The sequence below is a fragment of the Stegostoma tigrinum genome, chromosome 32 (assembly GCF_030684315.1).
Source record: "Stegostoma tigrinum isolate sSteTig4 chromosome 32, sSteTig4.hap1, whole genome shotgun sequence".
In the NCBI taxonomy this organism is placed as follows: domain Eukaryota; kingdom Metazoa; phylum Chordata; class Chondrichthyes; order Orectolobiformes; family Stegostomatidae; genus Stegostoma; species Stegostoma tigrinum.
The window spans coordinates 21,535,397-21,562,685 of record NC_081385.1 but is presented as its reverse complement, the minus strand read 5'-3'; the positions used below and the strand labels follow the sequence as shown (position 1 = coordinate 21,562,685).

The following is a 27,289-nucleotide window of genomic DNA, read 5'->3' as shown; positions in this document are numbered from 1 at the left end:
TCTTTGCCTCTTTACAGTCCAAATTCAAACCTTGATTTATATAATTTTTAACATTTTCTTTCATTGCATTGAATAGGGAAGATGCTGAGGCACCAAAGGCAAAGCTCATCAACTCACCATCTTCAGTGGGGACAGGAAGCACAGGATCTGGTTCCTGTTCAGTCAATTCTGTCAAAAATGGAACTGTTTACTCCAAGCAGCCTCAAACACCATCAATGGAGGAGAACAAGGCACCCATTACTTACTCACCAACAGAGGAGGCCAAGATTGATAGCAGCGGACCGACTCAGGCACATATGAAAAGAATGGGTGCAGTCCCTGTCATGATACCTGCCCAAACAAGGGCTTTTCAGACTGTATGAGCATTGATTGGGGGGAAATATTCTCCAACCAATGTACTGGGAAGTTTTATCAATTGAACTTAGGGTTGGAAAACCTGACCTGCGACCTGCCCCATTTCCAATTTTGACATGAGTGAATTTTGTTCACTGAATAGGATAGATTTACCTAAACTAAATACCTTCATACATTTTGACTGCATTGGGGAAAAAGTCCAGAAAAGGTAGAATTCTATTGAACAGATGAATCTACTTTGCACGATAAAGGCTGGCTTCACTGATTCTTACACACAGACATACGCGCACGCACACAGACACACACACACACAATTCTAATTGAACTCTGTCTGAATTTGCTGAACCTGTGGAACGGTAAGATGCAAGTGATATTTTAATATTGTTCAGAGATAGGTAAATAAATGCCTTATTCCAGAATGTTACTGAAAGTAAACTGGGAAAAGTTCAAGATTTAATAACCTACAGTACTCTGATGCCTGACCTGCTGCTGGTATTGATTTAGTAAAATATGCTCTAGTACATTCTAGTGTGTACACTGCCGACAAGCTGAGTTGCTAGCCAATCTAATTTGTTCCTTACATGTTCACAGTCATTCCCATATCGTCCAAGTGTGATTTTGAAAAACCTGCTGCACATTCCAACCTGATGGCTATAACAGGATACCTGTCTGATTGCGGGCTGTGCACATTTAATACTCACAGGGAAAGACCCTAACGGAGAATAATGTTAGAGGTCGGAAATCGCAATAAGCGGTGCATTTTCATTTATTTGAACATAGACAGGCACCACAGCATGGACGTAATCCGATACAGCTCAGAAAAAATGACACTGGAAGATATTGCTACTGGCAAAATAATTTAGAGTAATGTATCTTTAAATGAAACAATAACGTCAATTTATACCCAAAGGTGTACAAAATTTAAGTAGGGACACAGCCTGCACAAACTAAGAAAAACTTTCCACTCATCTTTCACACAGACTTGACAATCGTACACTTCATGTGATTACTGTTTTTAAATCAAAGAAACGTCCGAAGGGCATGTTCTGTGCTGTATTGTTCAATGTTCTATATGTCTTATGATCAACTTTTAATATCTTTGCTATTCAATGGTAACTGATTGACAATAATACAACTTTTACTGCTTCCTTATCCTTCATGTTCTAACCAGTTTCTTGGTAAATAGGTCTTTCTGAAATCTTTACAGTATCTTGTATTTATGGCCCTCAGTTTTGAACTTTTCCACCAATTGAAACAACTTCTCTATCAGTAGTCTATCAAACCCCTTCATTATTTTAAAGTCCTCTATTAAGTGGTCAAATATTGCTAGAGCATGAATCTAGTTGTACTGAAGATCAAACTGCACCTTTACTTGCTTCAGTTGATACCAATTACACTCGGTGAATTAAATATTATTTTCCTCATTAATGTCAAGAAAAAGAACAAAGTTTTGTTGAGAGAGTGAGATTTTTTCAACAAATCCCAGAGGGAGGGGTAGAAATCTTCTTCAGAAATTGTCGTGACTCTTCATGGATTCATGATTAAATCATATACTCTCTTCCTCTTTCATTTTGCTGGTGTTCAGTAATCACTCATAAGATGCTTTGCCCCAGTGCCCGATATGGTTATTGTTGTCTAATATCCACATATGCTTCTACAGTGCTTTTAGCCTCCCAACAATTATATATTTGAAAGTCATTATATCCCTCTTGAAAACAAGGGTCTGCCATTCAAGTTTTGTTGCCTCTGACTTGGTAGAGATAAAGGCCTCAAAACTGCCGTCAAAATAATAGGTTAATAGCGCATGTTATTATTGATGTGCAAATACCACTGCACCTTCAGATGAGGACAGATGTGTAACAAAACACAGAAGTGAACATTTTCCTGACAGTCAATATTTGAAAGAGAACTATTGAATTGGAGGAATTCATTACTTAATGTTTTAATTATCTGTATGTTATTTCAATTTTCAATTCTTTTTAAATGTTGGTGTTCTGTTTCTCTTTTTTAATCTCAGATTCCTTTTTCTCTTTATTTATTATACAATGCATTCATCAACTCTAAACTACACTTCCTGCTTCAACCTGTGTGTTATTCATTTAATTTAGTTGAGAAGATGCACAATCGTTTGTCCTCTTCACTCAGGTGGTTGACACCTGGTACAGTGTTGCACTCTCTATCTCATACTTCCTATGACTTTAGTGTAAAATATCATGGAGATGAACAGCTTCTTGGAAGTACAGCAATTGCAGGTACTTGTTGTTGTGGTATTTGGCTCATAACTTGTCTAATTGAACAATGGACTCTGTGTTCTGGATTTTAAAAAACTGGCTTCTGCAAATTAACTTAAAATAGTTGATCATTGATAATTACTTTTCACATTTATTTTTTCTGGCTTCATCTAGAACAGATGGTCCAAGTACTTTGAAAAATACACTGCATAAACTGCAATGCAGACTTTTAATTAATAATAGACTTACAATCCCTAAAGATTGGGTGTGTGCATAATACAAACATATTTAGTTATTAACAACACTATAAAAAGACCATGGAGTTCATAACTGTAGTGCTTAGGAAAATCATATTGGTCCAACATATGGGATATTGTGCAACATATTGGAATTCATGGACATGCGCCAAATACTGTTCAGAACCATTGTGTTCATGTCATTCACACAGTAAGAACTCATGTTCTCCACTTACTAAGATTCGCCACAAGTTTAACCAGGGGAAATTGCAGTGTGCAGACATGTGTGTTGTATGTGTATCTCTCCTTTCTTTGTAGGCAACTGATAATTTGGTAAATGCACATTCAAAACTAAAAATGAACAGAGAAGTACATTTCTGCCTGAGAAAACCTCAAGGGATTCACAGTCTCAGCATATGGGGAACATATTAATCCATTCAAAAGGAACACAAAAACTTAATCAGGATTTCTGACATGAGCAGCCAGTTTTGAACTTTTTGTTTACTTTTATTTTTGTATATGTTTAAGTAGTTAGAAAGATATGTATTCTTTAATTGATAAATATTTGCTTAAAGGTTTTTTTTGGAACAGCCAAATTCCATTGTTTTTGTTGCAAAAGAGAGGAATTCAAAAGCAGCACTTGATGATATTAGTACTTAAAGTATTGGTTCATTGCCTTATACAAACATTGCACTTTCCCAAGTGCAGCTTAGGAAGTTGCAAACTATTATGCCCAGTACAACCTAATCAAGCAACATTGTGAATGCGTGGACATTAGTGGCATTATATCTGCTCAATCAATCATATCCCAATGGAGATTTATTTGAAGATCATTTGCTGCTGATTTCTGCTGTTAAGACAGCAAAATTTATTGATTTGATTTTCCTTACTCAGTATTGTGAAAATTATTTACCTGGTCCTAACTTTATATGTTGTTAACCACCGCCATGCAGGTAGTGCATCTGTGAAAGATTTTGTTGTAAATTTTAAATATCCTGACAGAAACTAACAAAGATTTGAATTTTGTTTAAAAAAAGAAAATTTTTACTATGTTTTTGGTTTAAAAGTGAAAGCTTTTTAATGTATCGGGATCTTTTGAAAGGGAAATAATGTTCAACTATGAACTGCTTTAATATTGAACATTACGATAATTACAAAGCACCAAAACAGAACAATACTGGAAATTTGAAATCAAAACAGATAGGTACGTAATGCATAGCAGGCTAAATGGTACCAGATAAGAGTAGAACCAGACTGACAGAGCATCTTCACCCAACATACAAACCTATGTGTTTTTTTCAGTAGTTGATAGATCTGCTCTGAATTTAGATATTTTTTCCTTTCTCATTGCGTGCACATAGATTAAAACATTTCAAGGTTACAGTCCTCTGTTTATACCACATCAAAAAAATCATTTGAGGAACAATGATTCACAATTTTTAAATGTAGGGCAAGTTTATTTTGTATATTTTATGTTTTGTTCTTTTTTTGTTCACATAGATTGTACTGCCAGATTCCATAACTGCCATTTCCTCTCACCAGCTGTCTTTGACAGCTTTACATTGACAAATTTACATACTGAGGGAAGATAATGAAATGCATGTACGATCAGCAACTAACTAGATAGTCCAAAGCTTCTAACTACAACACCTAGAGACTCACTAATGTGATTAAATAAAATTCTAACAAAAAATTGTAGTAAAGATAGTAGGGTGATTGATGCCAGCTTTCTTTAAGGCACCCAGTACTCTAATTAATTGCAAGCTGTTGTAGTTAGAAACAAATGACACAAAAAGAGTATATTACAATGGACAGACACTTTTTGGTAAATAAAGTGCCAGCATTTGTTTGTTCACGGGTGTATGCTTTTCTGTTGTTCTTTTTGATAGTATTTAAAACTACATGTTAACTAAGCACTGTAATAGTAATTTGCATCTGACTCTAGTGGGAAGCATTTCATTTAAGGTGAACCCTTTGTATTTAACACACAATAGGTACTATATATAAAGGTTTTGTTTGTTCAAGGTACGAAAAAGTATTTCTTGCTGCAGAAAACTGAAAGTCAGTCTGGAACAATAGTCATATGTTAGAAAGAGAAAGTCTAAAATAGAATAAATGGAGATTTAATTGCCTGATTGAAATAAAATCATTGAGAAACACTCAAAGGGATAAAGAAAGCTCAGTAACTATTGCACTCTGTGGTACTTTGTTGCCTTTTTGATTACTTGTGTGAAATTTCTTTCGCTCTAAATACTTCAGTAAGATTTTTTTTTAAAAGTCTATGAGGAACTAATTTTAAACTGTCATACACAATGCATGCTCACATTTCAATGCATAGTATAAGAGAAATGGCACTGTATCCTGGATAACGCAGCACATATTCATGTAAATAGTTTTTCATTCTAGGGCAAATGTATATTTTTATAAATTACCACAGTATTTCCTGGTTTGAATGTTGTAATGTTCTCCAATAAAATAATGAACAGCATTTATCTTGCGATTCTGTATTTTTAAGGCTTTCCCACTGGAGCAAAACATTCATTGATGTGCAAGTGTAAAGATGTGAGGCTGATGCATAAAGAATTATAGTTTTGTCCATGGATAACTATGACTATTTAATTCTTGGACTGTACTCAGATCGCTGATTTCAGCTAATAACCATGAGGGTATTATAATAGGCTTCCATGTCTAGGGAAATATTAACAAGGCTCTCATTCCTGATTGTTGTCCAATTAGTTAAGCTGGACTTGGGAAAGTACACATGTTGTGTGGAAAAAATTGGGCTGTGCTATGTTAGTCCTCTTCACTGTTGAATATCTTACCAACACTCATTTTCCAATTTTCTACATGAAGAACAGTCACCTGAGGACAGATGAAACCACTGGAACTGTACCTCAACATGACAAAGTGCATTCAAGGGATCAGAGAAGCATTGAAAAGGAAAGGGTACATTGCCTAAGTACCTTTCTTTTGTGTAATGACAATATATTTTTAACATGTCAAATAGTTTTCTACAAGTGTAAAATGTCACATAGGATTAGACGGAAATTGAGGAAAGGCTTCGGCATGGAAAGTAATATAGAGAAGTGGCAAAAGGTAGGGTCAGGAATCTAAATTCTGGAGACCCTTCTTCTAAAATTTTAGAGGAATGTAGGGTAATAAATTATATGCTAAAGGGTTAATCCACATCACTATCTTTCAATGCATTGTGGTAGAATGAATAAATCCAAACTTCCACTCAGTATGGAAAGCAAAACCCAAGATTGATGACAGAAATTATTTGATGCTGCAAAGTGGAGGTGCTTTGGGCTGGATCAAAGTTCAAAAAGAGGCAAGAGATAAATTTATTATAGATCAGTCAGCACAATGCCAGCAAAGGGAACACATTTGAAGAGGCAAAGACTGATTAGGGATAGTCAACATGGATTTTTGCATGGAAAATCATGTCTCACTAGCTTGATTGAGTTTATTGAAGAAGTGACGAAGAAGATTGATGGAGGCAGAGTGGTTAGGGTTAGGGTTGTCTATGTGGACAGTAAGACATTTGACAAGTGTCTACATGGTAGAATGGTTAGCAAGGTTAGATCACATGGAAACAATCAGGTGGAGAACTAGCCATTTGCATTCAAAATTGGCTCAACATTAGGAGTCATAGGGTGGCGGTGGAGAGTTGCTTTTCAGACTGGAGGCTTGTGATCAGCAGTGTGCGGCAAGGATTGATGCTGGCTTCCTTGTTGCTCTTCATCTATACAAAAGATTTGGATGTGAACGTGGGAGGTATGGATAGGAAGTTGGCAGATGACACCAAAATTGATGGTGTAATGGACAGTGAAGAAGGTTACCACAGAGTACAATAGAACCTTGATCAGATTGGCTAATGGATCAAGGGCGGCAGATGCATTTTAATTTAGTTAAATGTGAGACACTGCATTTTGGAAGGCAAATCAGGGTAGGACTTGTAAACTTCACAGTAAGGTCCTGGGGAGTAAGAGACCTTGGGATGCTGTGAAAAGGGACTCACAGGTAGAGAGGCTGGCGACGAATTCATTTGATACGCTTGCCTTTCTTGATCAGTTCATTGAGTAGAGGAGTTCAGAGGTCATGGCTATACTGGGGATTGGTTAGACTGCTTTTGGAACACTGCATTCAATTATTTTCTCCCAGCTATGGGAAAGATGTTATTAAACTTGAAAGATTTTAGATGACATGCGAGGATGTTGCCAGGGTTGGATTGTTTGAGTTATTGTAAGAGGCTGAGTAGACTGGGGCTATTTTCTCTTGAGCATCAGAGGTTGAGGTGTGAGCTTTACAGAAGTCTGTAAAATCATGAAAGGCATGTATTGAGTAAATAGTCAAGGTCTTTTCCTCAGGGTAAGGGAGTCCAAAACTAGAAGGCACAGGTTCAAGGTGAGAGGGCAAAGATTTCAAAACAACCTTAGGGGCAACTTTTTCACATAGAGGGTGGCACATGTACGTAATGAGCTGCTAGAGGAGGTGGTAGAGGCTGGTACAATTACCACAGTTAAAAGATATCTGGATGGATGTATGAATAGGAAGAATTTAGAAGGATATGGGCCAAATGCTGACAAATGTGACTAGATTGATTTAGGATATTCGGTCGGCATGGATGAATCAGGCCGAAGGGTCTGCTTCCATGCTATACATCTCTATGACTCTATGGCGACAATAATTGAAATTAAATAACTACTCTTTTTGAATAATATAATCAATGAAAGCAAGGATTTATTAAAAGTGTGCTTGATAAATTTGATTGAGTTATTTCCTGAAGAAACAGCATGAGTTTAGAGTGACTGATGGACCTTCAAGATATGCTCAGTTTGGTAAAATGAGGACATGGCAAACAAAATTTAGCATGGAGAAGTGAAAATGCTGAATTTTGGAGGGAAGAATGAGGAGTGAAAATATGAACAAAACAGTATAATTTTAAAGGGATTGCAAGATTAGACATAAATGTAGGTTTACAGAGTGAAATCTTTGACAGCAGCAAAGAAAATATAGCTGTTAAAGTATACAGGTATTTTATTATTTCAACAAGGGTAAAAAAAATTGATAAATGCCTTTAAATAACTCATTAGGCCTTAGTTGTAGCACTGTGCCCAATTTGCAGCTCCATAGTTTACACAGAATGTCAATGCCTTGCAAAGGTGAAGTGGAAATTTTATAGAATTGGACCAGAAATCAGGATCCTCAGTTGCATGAAGAGATTAGAGAAGCTGGGATTGCTCCCCAGAACCAACGATTGAGGAGACTAAATAGAGATGTTCAAAAATCAAGAAAAATTCTGCTTATGAATAGGGAGAAAGTGTTTCCAATGGCAGGTGGATTGGTACAAGGTGACAATTAATAAAAGTGACAGAGACAGGTGAGCATTTTAACTCCTTTTTTCACATTTTTGTAACAATGCCAACCTGCAAACATTGTGGGACAAGATTCAGTTCTGAACTTCACAATACCTGAAGGGGAAAAAATGATTTGGTGATGAGGAAAGTGCAAGGAAGTGGTCAGAACTGACAGGTCTATCAGAGAGGTAAAATGGAATCAATGAGCTGTTGGCCTCATTCTTTATTGCATGAACTTAAGATGGGCTAAATGTCTTTCATCATCAGTAAGCTTTTACAAATTTTTAAATTTATTTGTGTTTTCTTACTGGCAATTTACAGTTATGCTCCTGCGTGACACTTACACATGCATTCACAGAAGTCCAAGTGGGAGATGTTCTTCCTGCACTGTACTGCTTCACACTAATGGCTCAGGAATAAAAACAGAATCTTGCAATTTGATTTGCCTACTTCATAGTTTTCAGTTCGGTTTTCTCTGCTTGGGTTTGGGAAAGAGATTATCCTGGTTTTAAGAAGAACATCAAACAGAAAGTGCTCATCAGATCCTAAAGGCGTCCCATTGCAGTTTACCATACAAAATGTGCATGAATACAATCACATTTGTTAGGTAGGTAAACAAAGTAGAGAACTTGTACACAGCAAAGGGCTTATAACCAGCAACAAATAAACAACCAGGAAATTTATTTGCAGCAAATTGTTGCAAGAGAGAAGAATATTTGTTAAGTCAAAGATAGAAATTTCTGATGTAATATTTTACATTAACATAAATCAGAAAGAAAACAGCTTATGGCAAACTCATTCGATGGTGAGTTGAGCTACCACACTAACTATTTGTGCAAATCCATAATGGGAATGAAAGTCTTAAAATTCTGATTCAGAGGCAAGAACACTACCACCTGGGCTAAGCTACTACTAAGGTCAAAATTTGCAGAGTATTGTGGAAATATCAAAATACATAATTTTTAAAATGAGTAACGTTTGGATTGATATTTGATAATTATGCTTATGGGTCATGGTTTGGGGGCCTGGTGCTCATAGAATAAAATCCTGACAGTGTGGAAGCAGGCCATTCACCCATTGTGTACACACTCTCCCTCTGAACTGCATCTCACCTAGATCCACCCTATCTATGTAACCCTGCATTTTCCGTGGCCAATCCAACCAGCCTGCCTATCCCTCAACACAATGGGCAATTCAGCATGGCCAATCCACCTTTCAGCTGTGGGCAGAAACTGGAGTACCTGGAGGAAACCCATGCAGACATGGGGAGAGTGTGCAAACTCCACACAGACAGTTGCCCGAGGCTGGAACTGAACCGAAGTCCCTGGCACTGAGAGACAGCAGTACTAACCACCCTTCAGAATTAAAGTAACTGAAATTGAAAGGTTCTTATTTAGGTTGGGGACAAAAGAACACTAAACCGTGAATGGCCTCTTTCTGGGTTGTTGAAACAAATTGTCCATAACTTTTAATCTGTGTGATTCCCTGTAATAAAGGGAAGGAGTACGACATTGCCATGGTAATAGATTGCAAAGAGGTATTTTTATTTTTAACCTGTGCGGCAATTTAATTTTTTTAGTAAATCTTCACCAGGTAAACCGGAATAGAGGAGTTGAAACACATTAAGGCAATTGCATTAAACCATCAGTTTTTGAGAAGGTTTGACAGGGTAGCCACCAAGAGATTGCTTCCATTGGCTGATTGACGCATCTCAGGACAAGGAGGATAGGATAACTTAAGGTAACTCTTGAGTTCTGAGCTGAGGAGACATATCTTCAGACAGTTATGAATCATTGAAATGTTTTGCCTCAAGGGCTCCACTACTAAGATATTTAAGGCTGAGATAGTCATTTTGGTGAGGGGAACAAAGGATATGGGTTGCAGACAAGGAAATGAAGTTAAAACTGTAGATCAGACATGATTCTATTGAATGGCACAGCAGGTTTGACTGACTAATCCTGTTCCTAAACCTATGTTCATAGTATTGTAGTTAGCTGATTGAAGCTTTCAAATTTTGAGAAGTATCTCCAGTTTACAGGGTCACCTTCAGCCAGATTAGTGCTGCACTGTTTGCAAAATAAGAAGCATTCGTTCAAGAGCAAATGAATCATGGCAGTCAGACCCGCAAGTGTCCTGCCTACAACCCACAGGAAACGTTTCAATTTTTACTCGTTTGGAAAAGGAGAAGATTTCTCAACTTTGCTTTTTTTAAAAAATGGCAGCAAATTTACAAATCACACCCAGAAAAAGCAGAATGATATTTCCCGGCTGGAATATTATATTCAGCAGCTGTGTAAAGGTTTTCTGTGTTCCTGATGTTACAGAATCCTTATGGGCAGTTGTAGCAAGTAAGTTGTCATGGCTACAGCTGGTGCTACTGATGGGAACACTTAAATTGTAGTTGATTCATTGCTTTCCAAATTACAAGTGGCTGGTCAGAAAATGATTTAGGTCATGGCATTACCTCAACTACACCAGGCTTGGTCAGGCAATGACAAAGCAACTTGAAGCTAAAATTTATTTGAATATTCCCTTTATGTTATTCTCTTCAAGTTATAGGTCATCAAACATTTTTAGAATACACTGATTTGTCCTACACTAATGGATTCTTTAGAGTTTTTTTCAGCTTTGGTCTATTAATTAGACTATTAAATTTCCCTATAACTTTTAAATGCAGCACCATACATGTATTTATGTAATTGAGAAATTAATTTAAACAAGTATTTATAATAAAGATCACCCAGCAGCTCATGTAAGATGTCCTGTTTCAATGATTTTATTGTGGAAATGTTAAAACAACAAATGCAGGCATGGAGCGCACTGATGCTGTACAAGGTACAATGTTGCATGAACCTCAGAATCCTTCAAGCTGTAATATTTGGGAAGGCATTGTTGTAGCTAGTCAAAAAGATTGCATGTATTCAACAGCCCAAGTGATCTCCTTTAGTGCTACAACCATCCCGTGATTCTGTGAGAAACTTGCAATAAAGTATATGTGTGACTGTGAAATGTGGTTCTTAAGGGAAGTGTTAGGTGATGTTCCATTTCTGTTATGGTTATTGTTCAAGGGGTTTTTGTCATCCTGAAACTCTAACAAACTTAATACAGCTGTGCCAAAGAAGTTGTCGTTGTTACAGCTGGCACTTGCCACTGGTGACAGTTAAAATGTGGTTAGATCCATTGATTTTCACATTATCAGCAGTTTGCAGGAAAATTATTTAGGTCTTATCATTAATTTAATTGCCCAGAGTCAGTTCTAGTCATAGATATAAATATCCAGTACACATGATTCTGAGCTACCTACATAAATGATAAATAATACTCATTCAGTGCTATGAACCTATTATTAAGCCAATGCATGTGACAACCAAGATAACAGCTGATACATAACGGAGTTCAACATAAACTTTAGTTAAAAATAACAAAGAACATTTATTATCCATTGAAACAGGGTAGAAATGCGAGCATTAGCTCATTGTAGTCCAAATAATCATTTTAGTAGAAAATGTAGGCCACTGAATTGTGTTAATTCTTTAAATGGTTTTCAAAATCTGCTCTACTTTTCAGAACACAAGCTTTGAGTTAATTTACCTTTGTATTTTGTGTGAAATATATCATAACAGAATGCTAAAACTGCCATCAAAACAGAACAACTTATTCTCCTGTGGTCCTTGGATGCTTCAGCAGGTTGAATGGAAGATTCCTCCAACGGCAACCCCTTCTTTCACTAGTTTGTTGTACTGCTGCACGGCTTTCTCTGTTTGGAGAACCACAGCATCAATACCCTTACTTCTGATGAAGGACAGAGTCGTTTCAGGCACCTAAAATAAACATTGCAAGTTAGATTTCATGATGCCTTTTCAGTGACAGAATGTGTACTCATTACTGATTGGGATCAAATCTGAATCCATATCAAATCAATTGACTGCTATTTGTGAAATGGATAACTTAAAAAACTGAAGAATAACCAAAAAGGAAAGTGAGTGATGCAAACAGGTCTGACTTGTCTTGTACACCTTAAAAAACACGAACTCTAGGGTGTCTAATACACTTATTTTCAAGTTGCACTGTTTTGTCTAAAAATTGGATTCTGTCTGGAAGACCTGTTGATATTCCATTTAAATTTAATGTGATAGTAAAGTGATGGCAACTAATATCTCTTGGCACATCAGCCAAAAGCAACATAGGTATTTTTAAAGCGCAGTGCATAGTTCCTCTAATGAGAATAGGGTAGAAGCAGCTACAATGGGATGTTGAAAGGAGAACTTTTACAAGCACCTGATAAGAAAAAAAAAGTAGGATTACAGGAAAAGGTAGGGGAATGAGATAAGTTGAGTTCATCCAGGTGAGGGCCAACATGGATATAATGGTCGAATGGCTTCTGGTGCTCTAACCATTCCATGTTAGTAAATTACAATTTAGTATTATAAAAAGTCAAATAAAACCAGTAATATTAAATACAAACTGGTACCTTGGTTTAACAAGCTGGAAGCTTGATGAGGCAGCATTCCCCCAGTACAGCAGTGAAATGTCAGCTGTAATTATAAATTTTTATTCAACTTATTTTTCCTAATCAACTCTTGAGAGATGTTATTACATAATTTTGGAGCAGGTGGGACTTGAACCCAGGTTTCCTGGTCCAGGAGTAGGGGCACCACAAGAGTTGTACTGGAGTCCAAACCTCGATCATTGACTCAATGGGAGTCAGTTGCTGCTGAGCCAAGGCTGAAGCCTAACTTGCATTAGCATCAATACGTATACTTGCAACATAGTGCAATAGGGTGGATTGGATGAGCATGGATGAGTGTGATCAGACCTATCCTTTAATGTTTTAATCTTAGGGCCTTCTTTATTATCTCTGGTGATCAACAGTTTGATGCCTCTTGGTACACCATGGTATTCCAAAGGGCTTGGCAGAATGTCTGGTTAATTTATAGTAGTAAAAAAGACTTGCTATACAGAGATTAACAAATGGATACTTATATACTTTAGTAGTTATGTCAATGAGACACCTTTATGGCTAAGTTTGAAAACTGATCTAATGAATGAGCTGTGATGGAGAAGATATATTTGAAAAAAAAAGTGAGCTCAAAGCCAACAGCTGATGGATATGACTGGTAGGTGCAGTGATAGTTGAAACCCTCAATGTTCAGAAGCCTTCCCATTAAATTATTGCATATGCTTTCAATTCTTATTCTAATGTCTCCCATTCTACAATATTTTGGTCTCCAGAGATGAACCATGCAAGTAAAGCTTAATGATTCATTTTGTTCAAAATTTATCCCTCCCTAAAAATGTACAATACTTACTTGCAATGCTTCATCCATTCCCCGTCCAATTATTGAAGTCTGAATACCTTTGTTAACAATTTCATTAACATCAGCTGGTTGAACTCCAGGTGTATGCTGTAAAAACATGGGGACAGAAGTTAAATCACAAACTACAGTTCCACAAAATCAAAAAACATTTTCTTTTATTCATGAAGGGTCTTCAGAGCTTATTAATTTCTCTTCAGCTGATGGATTTGATTGGTAGGTGCAGTGATTGTTAAAAGCCTCAATGTTCAAAAGCCTTCTCATTAAAATATTGTATATGCTTTCACTTCTTGTTCTACTGTCTCCTATTCTACATTTTGGTCTTCAGACATAAGCCATGCTGAAGCTAGTCACTCAAAACAAAACTCCTGGAAAATACTTTGAGAATTTAACCTTCTGGGCATATTTCAGCTTAATCGAGTCAACGTGCTAATATTTGCAAAGTCAGGCCCTGTATGGAAGTACTAAAACTCAACATAGCAGCAATTCTTAGCACATGCACTTGGCCATAAATGAGACCATTCTATTACCCTGTTAAATAACTGGATTCACAAGGGTAATTAAACTGTTCTGGCCTCTCTGGTAAAATTTTCCAAACAAATATATCAGGAAAGCAAGTGGTCATAGACGCCACAGATATATTTCAAAGAAAAATGTGAAATTGTATAATTTTTAATAGCTGAAAGACATGCAGAAGGTCAGCATATTGTACAAGTAAAAACCAAAATAAAAGGAAAATAAAAATTAGGAAATATGCATTCCAGTGGCAGTGTTAGAAAAGGATGAAAAAGTAGTACAACTAGGGAGCTTTAAGTGTAAAGAGTGCATTGATATGTATCAATATTATTTCTGCCTTGCACTTACATATTGTTACGAATATCTCCTTTAAATGTTAAACACATGGTTTAATGCTGTATGTTGGAGTATCTATTGTTTGCAATAGGGCTCCCAAAGTGGGAATCAGGACACCAAGTGGGAATGTGAGCTGAAACTTTGCGGTGTGAGCTCATGAGACAGCAAAGATCATCTTAGAGCTTTGACCAAGTTATTACAGCAATGATCTCACTCTGACAGCCCCTACTCTAGTTCTTACTGAGTGGCCATGACAACTGTCAAGTCTTGAAATGGGATCACAGCGTGAAAAGCTTTGGAAGGACTGGTTTAAATTGAACATTGTATTCATGTTATTAAAACAAATTGCTGGAGAAACTCATCAGGTCCAGCATCATCTATGGAGAGAAAGTAAAGTAAACATTTTGGAGTTCAGTGACACTTCTTCAGAACTGGTTTTATTTTATTGCATTCATCTTATTCTTTTTTGTTGTTTCTGTTCCAAAGTTTGCTGGATTACAATTACTTTCAATATCTTAAAGCAGGTCTTTACTCACACGAGTTCCTGTCTCTCTCCAGTCCCATGCTCGCTTTCCTCCGGGCCAGACTTTACAATCTTTGAATAGAGTGTCACTGCCCTCAACCTTCATTTCGCCCCACTTTAGTGAGGCAATAGCTGGTGAAGTCATGGTTCATTCACTGTTGGGACAGGAAAACAAAAACTGAGCTTCCAAAGCAAGTTACAAACTTCAGATTTTGTACAGTTTTCATTTGGTCTAAAACATGACTCTGAGCTTTTAACTAAATGAATCACTGGAATGTGTTTGTGACTGGCACTTTCAGTAGAGGAATTAGTTATTACACAGATTTATTTTCCTTTGTTTTTCTCTCTGATGGCTTTCTTCTCATTCCAGGATATGGGTTAACAGATGTTGACCTCTAAAGAACCTACTCTACATATGTAGGCCCAGAAAGTGAATGTTCACCAGCTTTGGATCAAAAAAAATTAAAAAGAGAATACCAATAGAAACCTCACCGTTGTTCCTTTCCCTATCCTAGGGAAGTGCGGCACCCCTATCACTGCTCCTCCTGGATTTGGGTAATCCATTCTGGATCTTCTTTTTAAAATTCATTCAGGGATGTGGGTTTGACAGACCAAGCTAGCACTTATTCTCCGTCCATAACTCTCCTTGAGAAGGTGCGCTGTCTTCTTAACCAATTGCTGTTTTTTAGTGTTGGTATATCCACCATGCAGTTAGGAAGGCCAACCACCATTTGTTGAACCTCAAGACTTTTCTAATCTATATAGTACCAGACTATGTTCAAGTTTCAAATCAACCAATCATGTGCTTTCTGTTTACACTAATTAACAGATTAGTTCAAAAGACAACCCATTGACACAGTAGCATACTGTCATCTTAGAATCCCTAAAGTGTGGAAGTAGGCCATTTGGCCCAACAGGACCAGACCATTCCTCCAAACAGCATCCCTGTAACCTTGCATTTCCCATTGCTAATCCATCTAACCTTACAAATCCTTGAACACCATGAGTTTGCAATGGGTCTCTATTAAGTCTTGATTGAACTTGTCTCCACAACACTTCTGGACATTGTATTCTCCACCCTATCGACTCACTGCACGGAAAAGCTTTTCCTCATATTTCTTTTGCCAATTACTTTAAATCTGTCTCCTGTTGTTCTTCACCCTTTCACGAGTGAAGACAATTTGTCCCCATCAACTATGTATAGACCCTTCATGATCCATACTACCTTTACCATACCTCATCTCAGCCTTTTGTCCCCAAGGATCATAGTCATGACTTCTTCAATTTTAGGTGAAGTTCCTCATCCCTTGTTGGTTCATGTGAATCTCTTTGAGCCATTACAATACCTTCACATCCTTTTCACCAAACTCTCTCTTACCCTTTAATTCACATTGTCTCACCATATCTTTCCTAGTAAAATTAATCACTTCACATTTCTCTGCATTGAGCTTTAACTGCCACTTGTTCACCTATTTCATGTATCTGCTTTTTTCCGTTACTAAACAATCTCCTCACAGTTACATCGTTCTAAGTTTTGTATCATCTGCAAATTTGGGAAATGTGCCCTACATACCGAGATCTAAGCAATTAGTATAAATCAGGAAAATTAAGGACTCCAAACTGCCATTCCCATGACTTTTTTTTGATGCTGCACAGTCTTTCAAAAAAGCTGAAACTATGCATCAGTAAGTTGACCGACATCCATGGAGCTTCCAAGCTGACCCTTGGGGAAATTCCAATACAAGCTTCCCTCCAACCTGAAGACCACCCATTATGTATTAGTCTTTAATTCATATCATTCTGCCATCTTACTACTGCTTAAATCAAAGTTAAAAGCAGATACTGTAAATCAGGATCTAAAACAGAAATTGCTGGAAAAGCTCAGCAGGTCTGGCAGCAGCTGTGGAGAGAAATTAAAGTTAACATTGGGCCGCTGCTACCAGTCGCATTTTCTGACCTACAACTTTGCTCAAGCACCTGTACTATAGCACCATGTCAAATGCCTTTTGAAAGGCCAAACACAATAGCAGAATTACCCCCTTTTAATCCTTATACTGATTGATTATCAAAACAATAGGAAAAAGTTAAACATTATTTTCGCTCAAGAAATTCCTGCTGACTTTCCTTCATTAACCTGTATTTCTCTGTTAATCTATTAACTTGGTCCCAAATTATTGTTAGAAGATTCCTCACCATTGAAGTCGAGAATTTGTGATTGCTGGTCACAGAAAACGCCAGTCCTGCTGAACATTTCCAGAACTTTCTGTTTCTATTTCACATGAATTCATACCAGATGACAGGATAACTTGAGATGGTCTTGCAAAATGACACAAACAAGTTTTAAATACTCCCATAGAAGCTCACAAGTACATTCAACGTGGTATTATTTTGATAGTAGTAGAAAATTTGCCCGAGATTCCCATTCCATTAAAAAAATTATTTGGCACGAAGGACAAATAGAAGTCCTCACATTTGCAAAATGCACGGGAAAATCGCTCATTTAAATTGCAATACCATACCCCAAATTAAACCAGCTGAGACCATAGCAAAGTTGCTAATGAAAACTACAAGTATTGCGGGCATGGAAATTTATGCAACGTCAGGACTTGGCAAACTGCCAGGAGTTGCTGCAGTTTCACTTCGATTTCTGGAGCTGAATCCACTAAGTCGTCGACGTGGCAACGGATCCCTTCTGAAATGTTTCATGTTGAAGGTGATTTGTCCTGCGAGTTGGCTGACCAGCGAGCTTGTGTTTGTACTGGTGTTTTGGTGAAAGTGCAGGTCGTCGGGGTGTTGCAGGACATAGAAAGAATAGCGACCTGCCCCTCGAACCTCAAGCCAGCCAAGAAGAGGCTCACCCGGTCCGGCAGCTGATAGAATCTCCTCCCGGCCAGGGACAAACCTGACCAGCATCTCCCTCCACCACACTCACCTCCCGAGAGCCGCGGCTGAAACACGGATTCCTCGAGGCCAACCCCCTTGTCCTCAGAACCACACCCATCGCTGTCACAGAGACAGCTTGCAAATGCTTCCATCGCAACCCCATTGATGCATCGTCCCTCTTCATCACAGCCGTAGCTCTTATCAGACATCTGAATTATCCCACATCCAGGGCTAGATAAGCATAATTTAAACTGCAAGGAATGAGGGCATTGCTGGCTGGGCCAGCATTTACTGTGCACCTGTAAATGCCCAGGGGACAATTAAGAGTCAACCACATTGCTGTTGGTCTGGAGTCACATGGAGGCCAGAACAGATAACAATGGAAGTTTACCCTCCCTTGGGGGCATTAAGGAACACAACGGGTTTTTACAACAAGCGTCCACAGTTTCACACTGATCATCTGACTCTAAATTTCAGATTTTTAAAAAAAGTTGAATTTAAATTCCACCATCTGCCTTGGCAGGATTCAAACCCAGGTCCTCAGAACATTACCTGGGTCTCTTAATTAACAGTACACTCATTACCACAAGGCCATTTTCTCACCTAATTAAATATTATGAAATTCTAAAACAAGATTGAGACTAAAGCCAGCTTGCTCCCTCATGACTGGCTTATCTCTCCATGAATGGAGGCTGGTGCAGATTGTTTTTGGTGTAAAGATGAGTTTAGGCACCTTGTATCCATAAGCCATCTCTTCTGTAACAGTGCCTGCCTCTGTCCCTACCTCATCATCCGCTGCTACAAATTTCATCCATGTTGTTTTTAAACATTAGATTTAACCATTGCAACATACTCTGCTTGCTGTGCAGTTTACAGGACTTTTTGGTGAGTCTACATTGAAAAATAACATTTTTGTACACCGTCTCAAGGCTTAATGGAAGAGAAATTTCATCATGCAGGCACGGTATGGTGGCTCAGTGGTTAGCACTGCAGCCTCACAGCACCAGGGACCCAGGTTCAATTCCAGCCTCAGGTAACTGTCTGTGCGGAGTTTGCACATTCTGTGTCTGCTGGTTTCCTTCCACAGTCCAATTTGCAGCGTACGTGTGGGTTATAGGGCAAAATGGGTCCGGGTGGGATGCTCCGAGGGGCAGGATGGAGTTGTTGGGCTGAAGGGCCTATTTCTACATGTAGTGAGTCTAAGGATTGACAGTCTTTAGAGATCTCAGTGCCAGAAGGTTGCAGAATCACCAATGAATACATTTAAAATTGGAACAAATAGATTCTTGGTCTCTCATGGAATTAAAGGATTGAGAGGTTGACACCCAAGTTCAACTATGGCCATACTACAGAGCAAACTTGACAAACCAGATGGTCACCTCCTATTCTAACAATCAGGTTAAATACTCCTTACTGTAACAAAGGCAAACAAAGCAACAATAAATGAAAAGCGGGGAATAGAAATTACATTACAATCTTGTCCTGTTGTTTGTTGCATTCCATATGTAGGGGAACTTAAGGGCATCCAAGACATTGCTGCATGTTCCAAATCCTATTGCTGAAAGTCATACTGATCACTTAACTAGGAAAATATGCCTCAAATTTTAAAATTTTTCCAAGTCCACTGCCTGTTCCCTTGAAACTTAGCTTCACAAGTCTGCAGGACAGCCACAACCAGAATTAATTCTGCTGCTCAGCCTGTCAAAGCCTTCTGTTGCTCCTAACAAATGTCTGAAGCTCCACCTTAAATCTCACCATTCTAATTTAAAAAAGGGACCTTCTGCTAACCAAAAGCCAGGTCATTTCCAACAACCTTAAAATGGCTTGGTGCCCAGTTTTTAAATTCTAGGACACAGATATTTCCCCCCCATGTTAGATGAATTGTCATAGTTTGTTTTTTAAAAAAACTACACAAAGTGGCCTTTAAACTTTGAGGCTTACAAAACATCTAAACCCAAAATGTAAACTCACTTCCCTCATGATTAAGGGTATCCATACTGGAACTTTGAAAAATAAAGAGCATTATAAAATCTAGCTTTATCTTTAAAATTCAAATTAAGCTACCATATTTTGAAACAACCATCCAACTACTTCAGATGCCATGCAGATGGATTGGGATGGCCTTACCAAAGCACAACTGGTCAGTGGCCAGGGTTACATAGAAAACAAGGAAAAAGCTGGCAATTTTGTAGAGAGACAGAATCAAACCAATGTTGATGCTAATGACATATCCTTAAAGCAAAGTTTCAAAAGCAAAACCAGACCTGAGGATAAAACTGAAATAAGACACATTTCAAAATGACATTTGATCTGAACAATCAGATCAGTAGCAAAACAACTAATGCCATTATGAAACCAGATTTTGGTAAGCAGCTAAGTAGACCCTGTCAATTCACTTTTAGTGCCCTAGATCAAATTCCCCTTAACCTCTGCCCCTTCTCCCCCCGACCTCCCCCCTTCACAGAAAGTATGATCAGGCTTCCAGTCACTTAGATCCTTGTACTCAAAATTACAGATTCCTCCAAAGCACCTTGGAATGATTTTAAAAAAAAACAATGATTTTGCTGTTAACAGGCAGAGTTTATTTAGAATAAAAATAAGTGCATTCGAGGTTAGATTTTTAAATTTCATGGCATTGTGCTAACAGAAGTTGAGGATAATGAACAAGTTAACAGGGAGTGTTTACAATATTTGTTAGCTAAATCAGGACTGCTCATTCCACAGTGCTATGTACACTATTTCAACACACGATTAAACATTAAACCAGTTTCTGGCAAGTTGATTAGGCAGCAGCTTGAAATCAGCAACAAAAACAAGAGAAAGTCACACTATGTGCAGTAATAAACACTGAATTGCATACAATTCTTAATCAACCAGTGATGGAAATTGGAATTGAATTAGAAACTCAAGCAGAAAAATTGCCAGAATTATTATGCATTTATATGGAAAAATGTGAAATAAAAAAGCAGCTGTGTTCTAAATTCACACTGTTGTGGTGTTGTTTCACAGGCCAAAGACTCCAACTAGAAGAAACAAAAAAGTGAAACCTGGCTTTATTACAAATTTGAGCGAAGTCTGTAACTAAAGCAGCTAAAAACACAACAGAAATAAATTTAGAGATACTGCTTTTAAACATTACATGTCAGAAAAGATCTTATTTTCAAGTGTCCAACACGTGACTGGGAGCAAAAAAAAGTGTAAACAGGGACAGTTTTCTGGATAAGCTTTGTAGATGTCAGTCCTTTTGTCCTAGCTCTCTTGCTTGCTATTGTCACCATTTTCTAGATGAGTTTTTCTCTTCTTCTCATCTGCCTTGGTTTCTTTAAATATATGTGTTCTGTAAAACTGCAGCTCTTTGATGCTCTCACGGATATCATTTAATGCTCTAAAAAAACACACAACAACAAGATCAATTTAAGGATCAGAGTTAGCTTGTGTGGCAAAGTTACCAAAAAACCACAAAATTAAACGTATGCACATTGGTTGCTAGTGCTTGAGGTAATAAGATGGTTGAGTCAATGTCACAAATGTCAGGACAATTCTAAAAGATGACAGTCAACAAAAGGCACACTTGTTCCCTGATGGTATAGACTATACCATGATTGTTGACAGGGCAACCTGGTTTGAGGTCATTGTCATCTGTTCAAACAGAAAAGAAAACCCTGTTCATTCTGTGTTCCATTTCCAGTTTGTCCAGGTTAGCCTACTTTCAACTACAAATCAAAGGTCAACAATACCACAAAGATCTTCCATTCAAAAGCCTGTGCCCTTCCAGACAAAGGCTACAAAAGGTACAGCCAAAACAGAAACAATTACATACAAAGTCAAGGAAATGAAATAAAGGATAAGTGCTACAGCAAAGCTGATGAAACTCAGGCAAGAGCAAAACAGTGTTAATGTTGAATCTCATGACACTCCTTCAGAAATCTCCACAGATGCAGCCAGACCTGCTGAATTTCTCCAGCATTTTCAGTGCTAGTTAGATTGCTGTCATTTATAATACTGCACTTTCAATGGAAAAATGCTGTCCTGATTTGTTATCTTTAACTGTTAAGAACCAGGCATTGATAACTCAACCTCTTAAAATGCTGAGTGAATCCATATCTATAAGTTTGTATTTGAAACTGAAGTCTCTATTAAAAGAGGTTCCAAATAAACTGTTTTTGCATGTTCAAACATAGTTAGCAATGGCAGGCACCACTCACCGGTGCGATGCTTTCTTCTTTGGTGCATCTTCATATTCATCTGGATACCAACGTCTAATAAAGCCACCAAGACAAAAACAAAAATTCAGTACTATTAAGTACAGAATACTCAAGATGCTAGAAATACTCTTCACATTGAAATACAGTTACTGTTAGAGTAAAGCCAGACTTCTGATTAAAAAACATCTTACCTGCATAATTCTTTGATTGTACTAACATCAATTATTCTGTAGTGCAAGTGCTTCATGAACTGTGGCATGTATTTATCCAGAAACTTTTTATCAGCATGGACTGAATTGCCTAGAAATAAAACATTTGTACTATGATTCTCCTGTTACACCTGCACCTTCAGAATGGTCTTTAGACATCTTGAAGGTCAAACTCATGCAATTGTATATTCCTGTTTATACACCACAAAAGTCCATATGAAATCACCCAATTATGAGCAGGCTAGTTGTTGAGAAAATGCAGATTACAATTCTGTCTAAAGAAAAATCCTTAGACTTTGATTCATTTGCCCATTCTCAGTGATCCTTTGGTCTTTACATGTCAAACAAATTAATACTTGCTAGTGTCATTAAATATGCCTAAATATTTAAAGCATCACAGACCATACAAAACTGCTCCTTTGGCCAATCATCTCTATGCTGCCCAACAAACTACACTAGTCTTATTTATGTGCACTATGCCCAAGCATTTTAAATGACTGATCCAGAGGCTTCAAGTGTTGCTCAAGTACATGCCTCCACTACCCCCTCAGGCAACATGTTGCCTCAATCTGCCACCCTCTAGGTGAAGATAATCTCATCTCCTGAATTACTTGCTCCTCACTTCAACTTAAGTTCTTTGGCCTTGGAGAAAAGAGATTCTCAATCTCTTGTCTACACTTCTCAATTTTGTACACTGCAAGTTGAATCATTGGCTCAGCTACCTCTGCTCCAAGAAAACAAACCCAGCCTATCCTCATAAGAGGCTTCTCATCACAGCAACATTGTTGATACTGCACAGCACCCCCTCTAGTTTAAATCACTTCCTTCAAAGAAAGGAAGGAAAAAGCGAGGCAACCAAGACAGTAAACTGTATTCCATCTATGGCAGTTTGAAGTTGTAACAAGGCTTCCTTGCTGCTACATTCTATACCCCACCCCCAAACCAGCTAATGAAGGCAAGCATACCACAGGTCTTCACCTCCCTACCTACCTGTGCTGCACCTTCAGGGACTTGTACACTAAAGCACCAATATTACAAAGAAACTCAAGACAATACCTTATTTGAATCTCTCTTACCTGCAAGAGGACAGAGGCCTGGCGGGGTATGCTGGCGTACAAAAGAGAGAAATTCATATTCTGCTTGCTGCAGGCTGATCTTACTATCCCGCACAGCCTGTGTGAGGCCTGACTGCAAAGTAAAAACAAAATACGTTTCACATTGTTAATATGGTTCTCTTGCATAATGAAAATCCCAAATTAGAGTTATGCCTTCAAATTCAACTTAATGCTTTGCTCCCTAAATCTGTGTCTTTTATGCTTGCTTCCAATACATTTGAATAAATTTTAGAGGCATGATCAAAATCTCTCCCAGTGTGCAAGGGAGAAAGGCCTAGCAGTGCTATACTTGGACTGCAAATCCAGAGACTCAGGTCTGGGGTCAAATTCCATTAGGAACAAGAACACAAAATCTGGAGTTCAGAGTCTAATGACCATTGTCGATTGTCAGAAACACTCATCTGGTTCACTTTGCCTGGTCTGGCCTATGTGATTCCAGATCCACAACATGGTTTACTCTGAACTGCCCACTGGGCAATTTGGGATAGGCAATAAAATGCTACCTCTGCAGCAATACCCTCAGCCCAACAGCTGAAAGAAAAAAGTAAAATCCTCAGGAAAGAGACTCACACTGGTGAATAAAGATTATGGTCTGTGTAGATGCAATTCAAAATTCATACATTCTGCCCTTACAAGAATAAAAATAAAGTGCAATTGTATGATGCTTCAGCACTGTTTGCTGTAACAAACCACAAGGCCATGGGCACTTGGCATTAGTATAGGGCAAATTCAACAGTAATGTCTCACAGTACTGTGCTAGAAATTGCATCAGGCACCTGTTCTGCCATAGCAGATGTTGTTGCATTCTCACTGTTATACATGGAACTGAAGTTATAATCTTACTTGGTGACTAAAGTCAGCTGAAGTTTAAAAAAGGTGCTCTCTTGATCAAAAGAGAGTTTTAGAATGGAGGAAAAGTAATCAGTAATTTGTAATATATTGTGAAGTGAGCTCTTTTATTCAATCACCTCACCCCTATTCCTAGTCTTTATTCTGTTTTCACTACATACAACTAAATTGTACTTCATGCTATTGCGAAAATTCTGCAGTGAGCATTTCAAAACCTCAGTTCCTTAATGATGCCCACAGATTACCACCTAACCCCAACATCCCCTTGCAACCACCACCCCCTAGACAAAACATGCAGTGATTGAAAGTCTATGGCTCAAGGTAAAGGTAAATTTGTGTGTGTGGGGGACTGTCTTTTTGTGAACTGCAACATCTATACTCATTGTTTCAGAGATAGTAGGACCTGCAGAATTGAAACAAGGTGCAGAGCTGGAGGAGCACAGCAGGCCAAGCAGCTGGGGAGCAGGATAGCTGACATATCGGGTCTAGACCCTTCTTTCCTGGAGGGGGGGTCTCGGCCCGAAACCTCATCTATCTTGTTCCTCTGATGCTGCTTGGCTTGCTGTGTTCATCCAGCACTGCACCTTATCTATATCAAGATGTCAACTTCAGTGAGCTTCCATTATGTGAACAAAACTAATGGTACATTTAATAAAGAGTTCAGAGCAATCCATCTTCATTCAATTACAGTACATCAAATTTTGCTCCCCTAAATATCCCACAAATTCAACAACTGACTTCTATAAAACTAAAGCATGCATATTCTTCCACAAGCTCCTCTTTAAATATACAAAGACTGAAGAGTTAAGTCATTAACATTCGATCCCAACACTGCAAAGGATATTACTAAAGTGCAGTCAGTCACCAAGATGATTGCAAGTGAATCTTTGGAGGCAGGAAAGATGTTCATGAAAAATTGAAATGTTACATAAGCATTTCACAATTTAACATCTTTCAAGGACAGAAAGATTGATGTACAAGCAACCCCTATATTGAACATGTAGTCCACATTGTACCAAACTGTTCTTTAAGGAATGGGCAGAACTGACATTTCAGACATGCTTGTCAATTCTTGACTTGTGTACAAATCTGAAATAGTGAACAGTAATATACCTTTCCATGATGTTCTGTACACCACTCTGACATGCCATCTAATAGCTCATTTGGTTGGTTGACAATCAAGTGTGGACCCTAATAGAAAGAAAATGATTGCTTTACACAAAAGTCTAAAATTTAAATATCTATATCCAAAATTTAAAATAGATTCTTTCCTAGAACTTTAAGGCATCTTACCTCAGCTAAAATATTCAAATCCGCATCAGTTATAATGCATGCCATTTCTATGATTTTATCTTTTTCTATGTCCAATCCAGTCATCTGTTTAGAGACAAAAGCAAAAGTGTCAGATCACATTTGTTTTTCGTCCTTTTATAAAAAGCCACAATAAGAAAAAAGTACAGTCCCAACTGCAATATGCTGTTAATGAACAGCAAACTTTTGGAAATCCTGAAGCTCTATATTACAATAGGCAAAGCATTATTCTGGTTCTCTACACATCAGTCACTTCTATGCAACTTGGAACACAGCTCTGTACAAAAAAAAATTAGCGAGAAACTTAAAACAGGCTGCATCAACAAAACTTAAAGCAAAGTCAATTCTAAAAATGCACCATGTAAAACTTCTTTAGGTACCTGCACCTTTATATCAAAGATCAAGACTATGGTCAATCTGAAGACTACAGCATTGATTGCACTAGATTGATATAGTCAAAGCACATGTCCTGAAACCTTCTGGAAAGGTGGTCAAACCTCCAGACCCAGACTTGTAACAGACCTATAAAAGGGAGAAGGCCCTTTCAGGAAGGCACCAAGCACAACAGAAGATTTCATCAGATACACTCAGAAGTGAAGATAAGCTATTGAAGAGAGTGCACAAGCCATAGAAGACAAATCTCATCTACACAACCCTTCCTGCAAACACCACCTACTCTACAGCAAAGTCTGCCAAACAGGCAGACTTCCTACCTGTAGGCTTTCAATTTCCCACCCAAGCAGAAAAACCTGCATAGATCTTGAGCATCACACTAGATTTGATCAGGTTTGCATACTCAAGTTACTAATTTTTTTGGGACAAGAAAAAAACCACACTATAGTCCAGCAAGTACAACAACAGCATAGCCACAGCTCACTGTAGAAAAACCATTCCGTAAACCGGCATCATCTCTCTCATTCACTAGCACAGCACAGATGCTGCAAATGCCATACCACCAAGCATTCCCAACGTTAAATCTGATCTAGTAAAACCACCAGCTAAGGTGTTTCAAGATAATAAAATGTGAGGCTGGATGAACACAGCAGGCTAAGCAGCATCTCAGGAGCACAAAAGCTGACGTTTCGGGCCTAGACCCTTCATCAGAGCTAAGGTGTTTCTACTGTCTCTCTCCCTTTCCCCCCACTCCCCAAATTATACACAGCACAAGACAATTGCTGCAAAGTTTAGAAGAAAAAAAATAGAAACGTGGCAGAGCAACCAGCATTTGCTGCAAGTCTCTGGAAACGACCGCACTCAGGCCACATTTAGGCGGGGTTGGAGTGCAAAAAATAAAAAAGAAACACAAACCACGTAAAAGTCTGGACGAGTTAAAGGTGCAGGATTATTCACAACTGCGCCAAAACGAAATCATCTTTTGCAAAACAGCAGGTAAAGTTTGCAAATGTGGGTAAGGGCGATGCAGAGGTGTTCCCTCCTGTTCCCCAGGGATACATTAAATTTACCATTAGAAAGCCCTAACAGGCTGGGGAGCGAGTTAGAGTGAGTAGGGGCTGGGGCTAGGGTTGAGTTTGAGGTAGGGGCAAGCTTTACCTCCAGATCCACCCAGACCATCCTCTTGGCCATACTCTGGACGGCCATGGCGGCGTGAGACTGGGCTAAGAGGAGCGGGCCGGAGCTGGGAGACAGCGGCTCCTGCTCGCTGCGGCTAAGCCGGGCCTGGAAGCTGGGACAGGCCGAGTGACGGGAACGAAGACACGAAGCAAAACCCCGGGACAGCCGGCTGCAAGCAATGAACACGCCGGCGGCTTTAAAGCCGGCACCGAGAACGCGCGTGCGCAGCATCGCCGGCGGCCGGCAAGGCCTGTTCGCCCGACGGAAGGTTTTA

At 38.5% G+C, this 27,289-nt stretch overlaps 3 protein-coding genes across 6 annotated transcripts in view; 1 reads left to right on the top strand and 2 right to left on the bottom strand.

Moving 5' to 3' along the window:
• LOC125467070 (CXADR-like membrane protein) overlaps nt 1-5,303 on the top strand; it is a 114,713-nt gene extending 109,410 nt beyond the window's left edge. For both annotated transcript variants that reach the window (XM_048562454.2, XM_048562455.2), the window contains one exon: nt 77-5,303. In XM_048562454.2, coding sequence (XP_048418411.1) covers nt 77-362 — 286 coding nt within the window. In that variant the 3' untranslated portion in view covers nt 363-5,303. The remainder of the gene's footprint in view (nt 1-76) is intronic.
• LOC125466830 (mth938 domain-containing protein-like) lies at nt 3,929-17,932 on the bottom strand. 3 transcript variants are annotated; one of them, XM_048561908.2, is made up of 5 exons: nt 17,804-17,858; nt 17,065-17,187; nt 14,885-15,026; nt 13,491-13,586; nt 3,929-12,002 (listed from the first exon to the last, which is right to left on the bottom strand). In XM_048561908.2, the coding sequence occupies exons 3-5, from the start codon at nt 15,014-15,016 to the stop codon at nt 11,862-11,864; spliced, it is 369 nt and encodes a 122-aa protein (XP_048417865.2). In that variant the 5' UTR covers nt 15,017-15,026; nt 17,065-17,187; nt 17,804-17,858; the 3' UTR covers nt 3,929-11,861. The 3 variants fall into 3 exon arrangements, with proteins under 3 accessions (XP_048417865.2, XP_048417866.2, XP_048417867.2); XM_048561909.2 differs by lacking the exon at nt 17,065-17,187 and having other exon boundaries at nt 17,804-17,932; XM_048561910.2 differs by lacking the exon at nt 17,065-17,187 and having other exon boundaries at nt 17,730-17,840.
• Nucleotides 17,933-20,323: 2,391 nt separating this feature from the next.
• On the bottom strand, nt 20,324-27,268 carry smfn (small fragment nuclease). Its single transcript, XM_048562432.2, has 7 exons — nt 26,995-27,268; nt 25,426-25,509; nt 25,246-25,323; nt 23,245-23,356; nt 22,151-22,259; nt 21,960-22,013; nt 20,324-21,139 (listed from the first exon to the last, which is right to left on the bottom strand). The coding sequence occupies exons 1-7, from the start codon at nt 27,244-27,246 to the stop codon at nt 21,004-21,006; spliced, it is 825 nt and encodes a 274-aa protein (XP_048418389.1). The 5' UTR covers nt 27,247-27,268; the 3' UTR covers nt 20,324-21,003.
• Between the last annotated feature and the right edge of the window lie 21 nt (nt 27,269-27,289).

Coding starts and splice junctions, on each gene's coding strand:
- LOC125466830 (XM_048561909.2), bottom strand. CDS start 15,016: ATGACTTCACCAGCTATTGCCTCACTAAAGTGGGGCGAAATGAAGGTT. Junction 13,587..14,884: donor GGAGAGAGACAGGAACTCGT/GTGAGTAAAGAC, acceptor ATGTTTTTACAG/CATACACCTGGAGTTCAACC. Junction 12,003..13,490: donor GAATGGATGAAGCATTGCAA/GTAAGTATTGTA, acceptor TGTTTATTTTAG/GTGCCTGAAACGACTCTGTC.
- smfn (XM_048562432.2), bottom strand. CDS start 27,246: ATGCTGCGCACGCGCGTTCTCGGTGCCGGCTTTAAAGCCGCCGGCGTG. Junction 25,324..25,425: donor ATTTGAATATTTTAGCTGAG/GTAAGATGCCTT, acceptor TCTTTCTATTAG/GGTCCACACTTGATTGTCAA. Junction 23,357..25,245: donor GTACAGAACATCATGGAAAG/GTATATTACTGT, acceptor TTTACTTTGCAG/TCAGGCCTCACACAGGCTGT.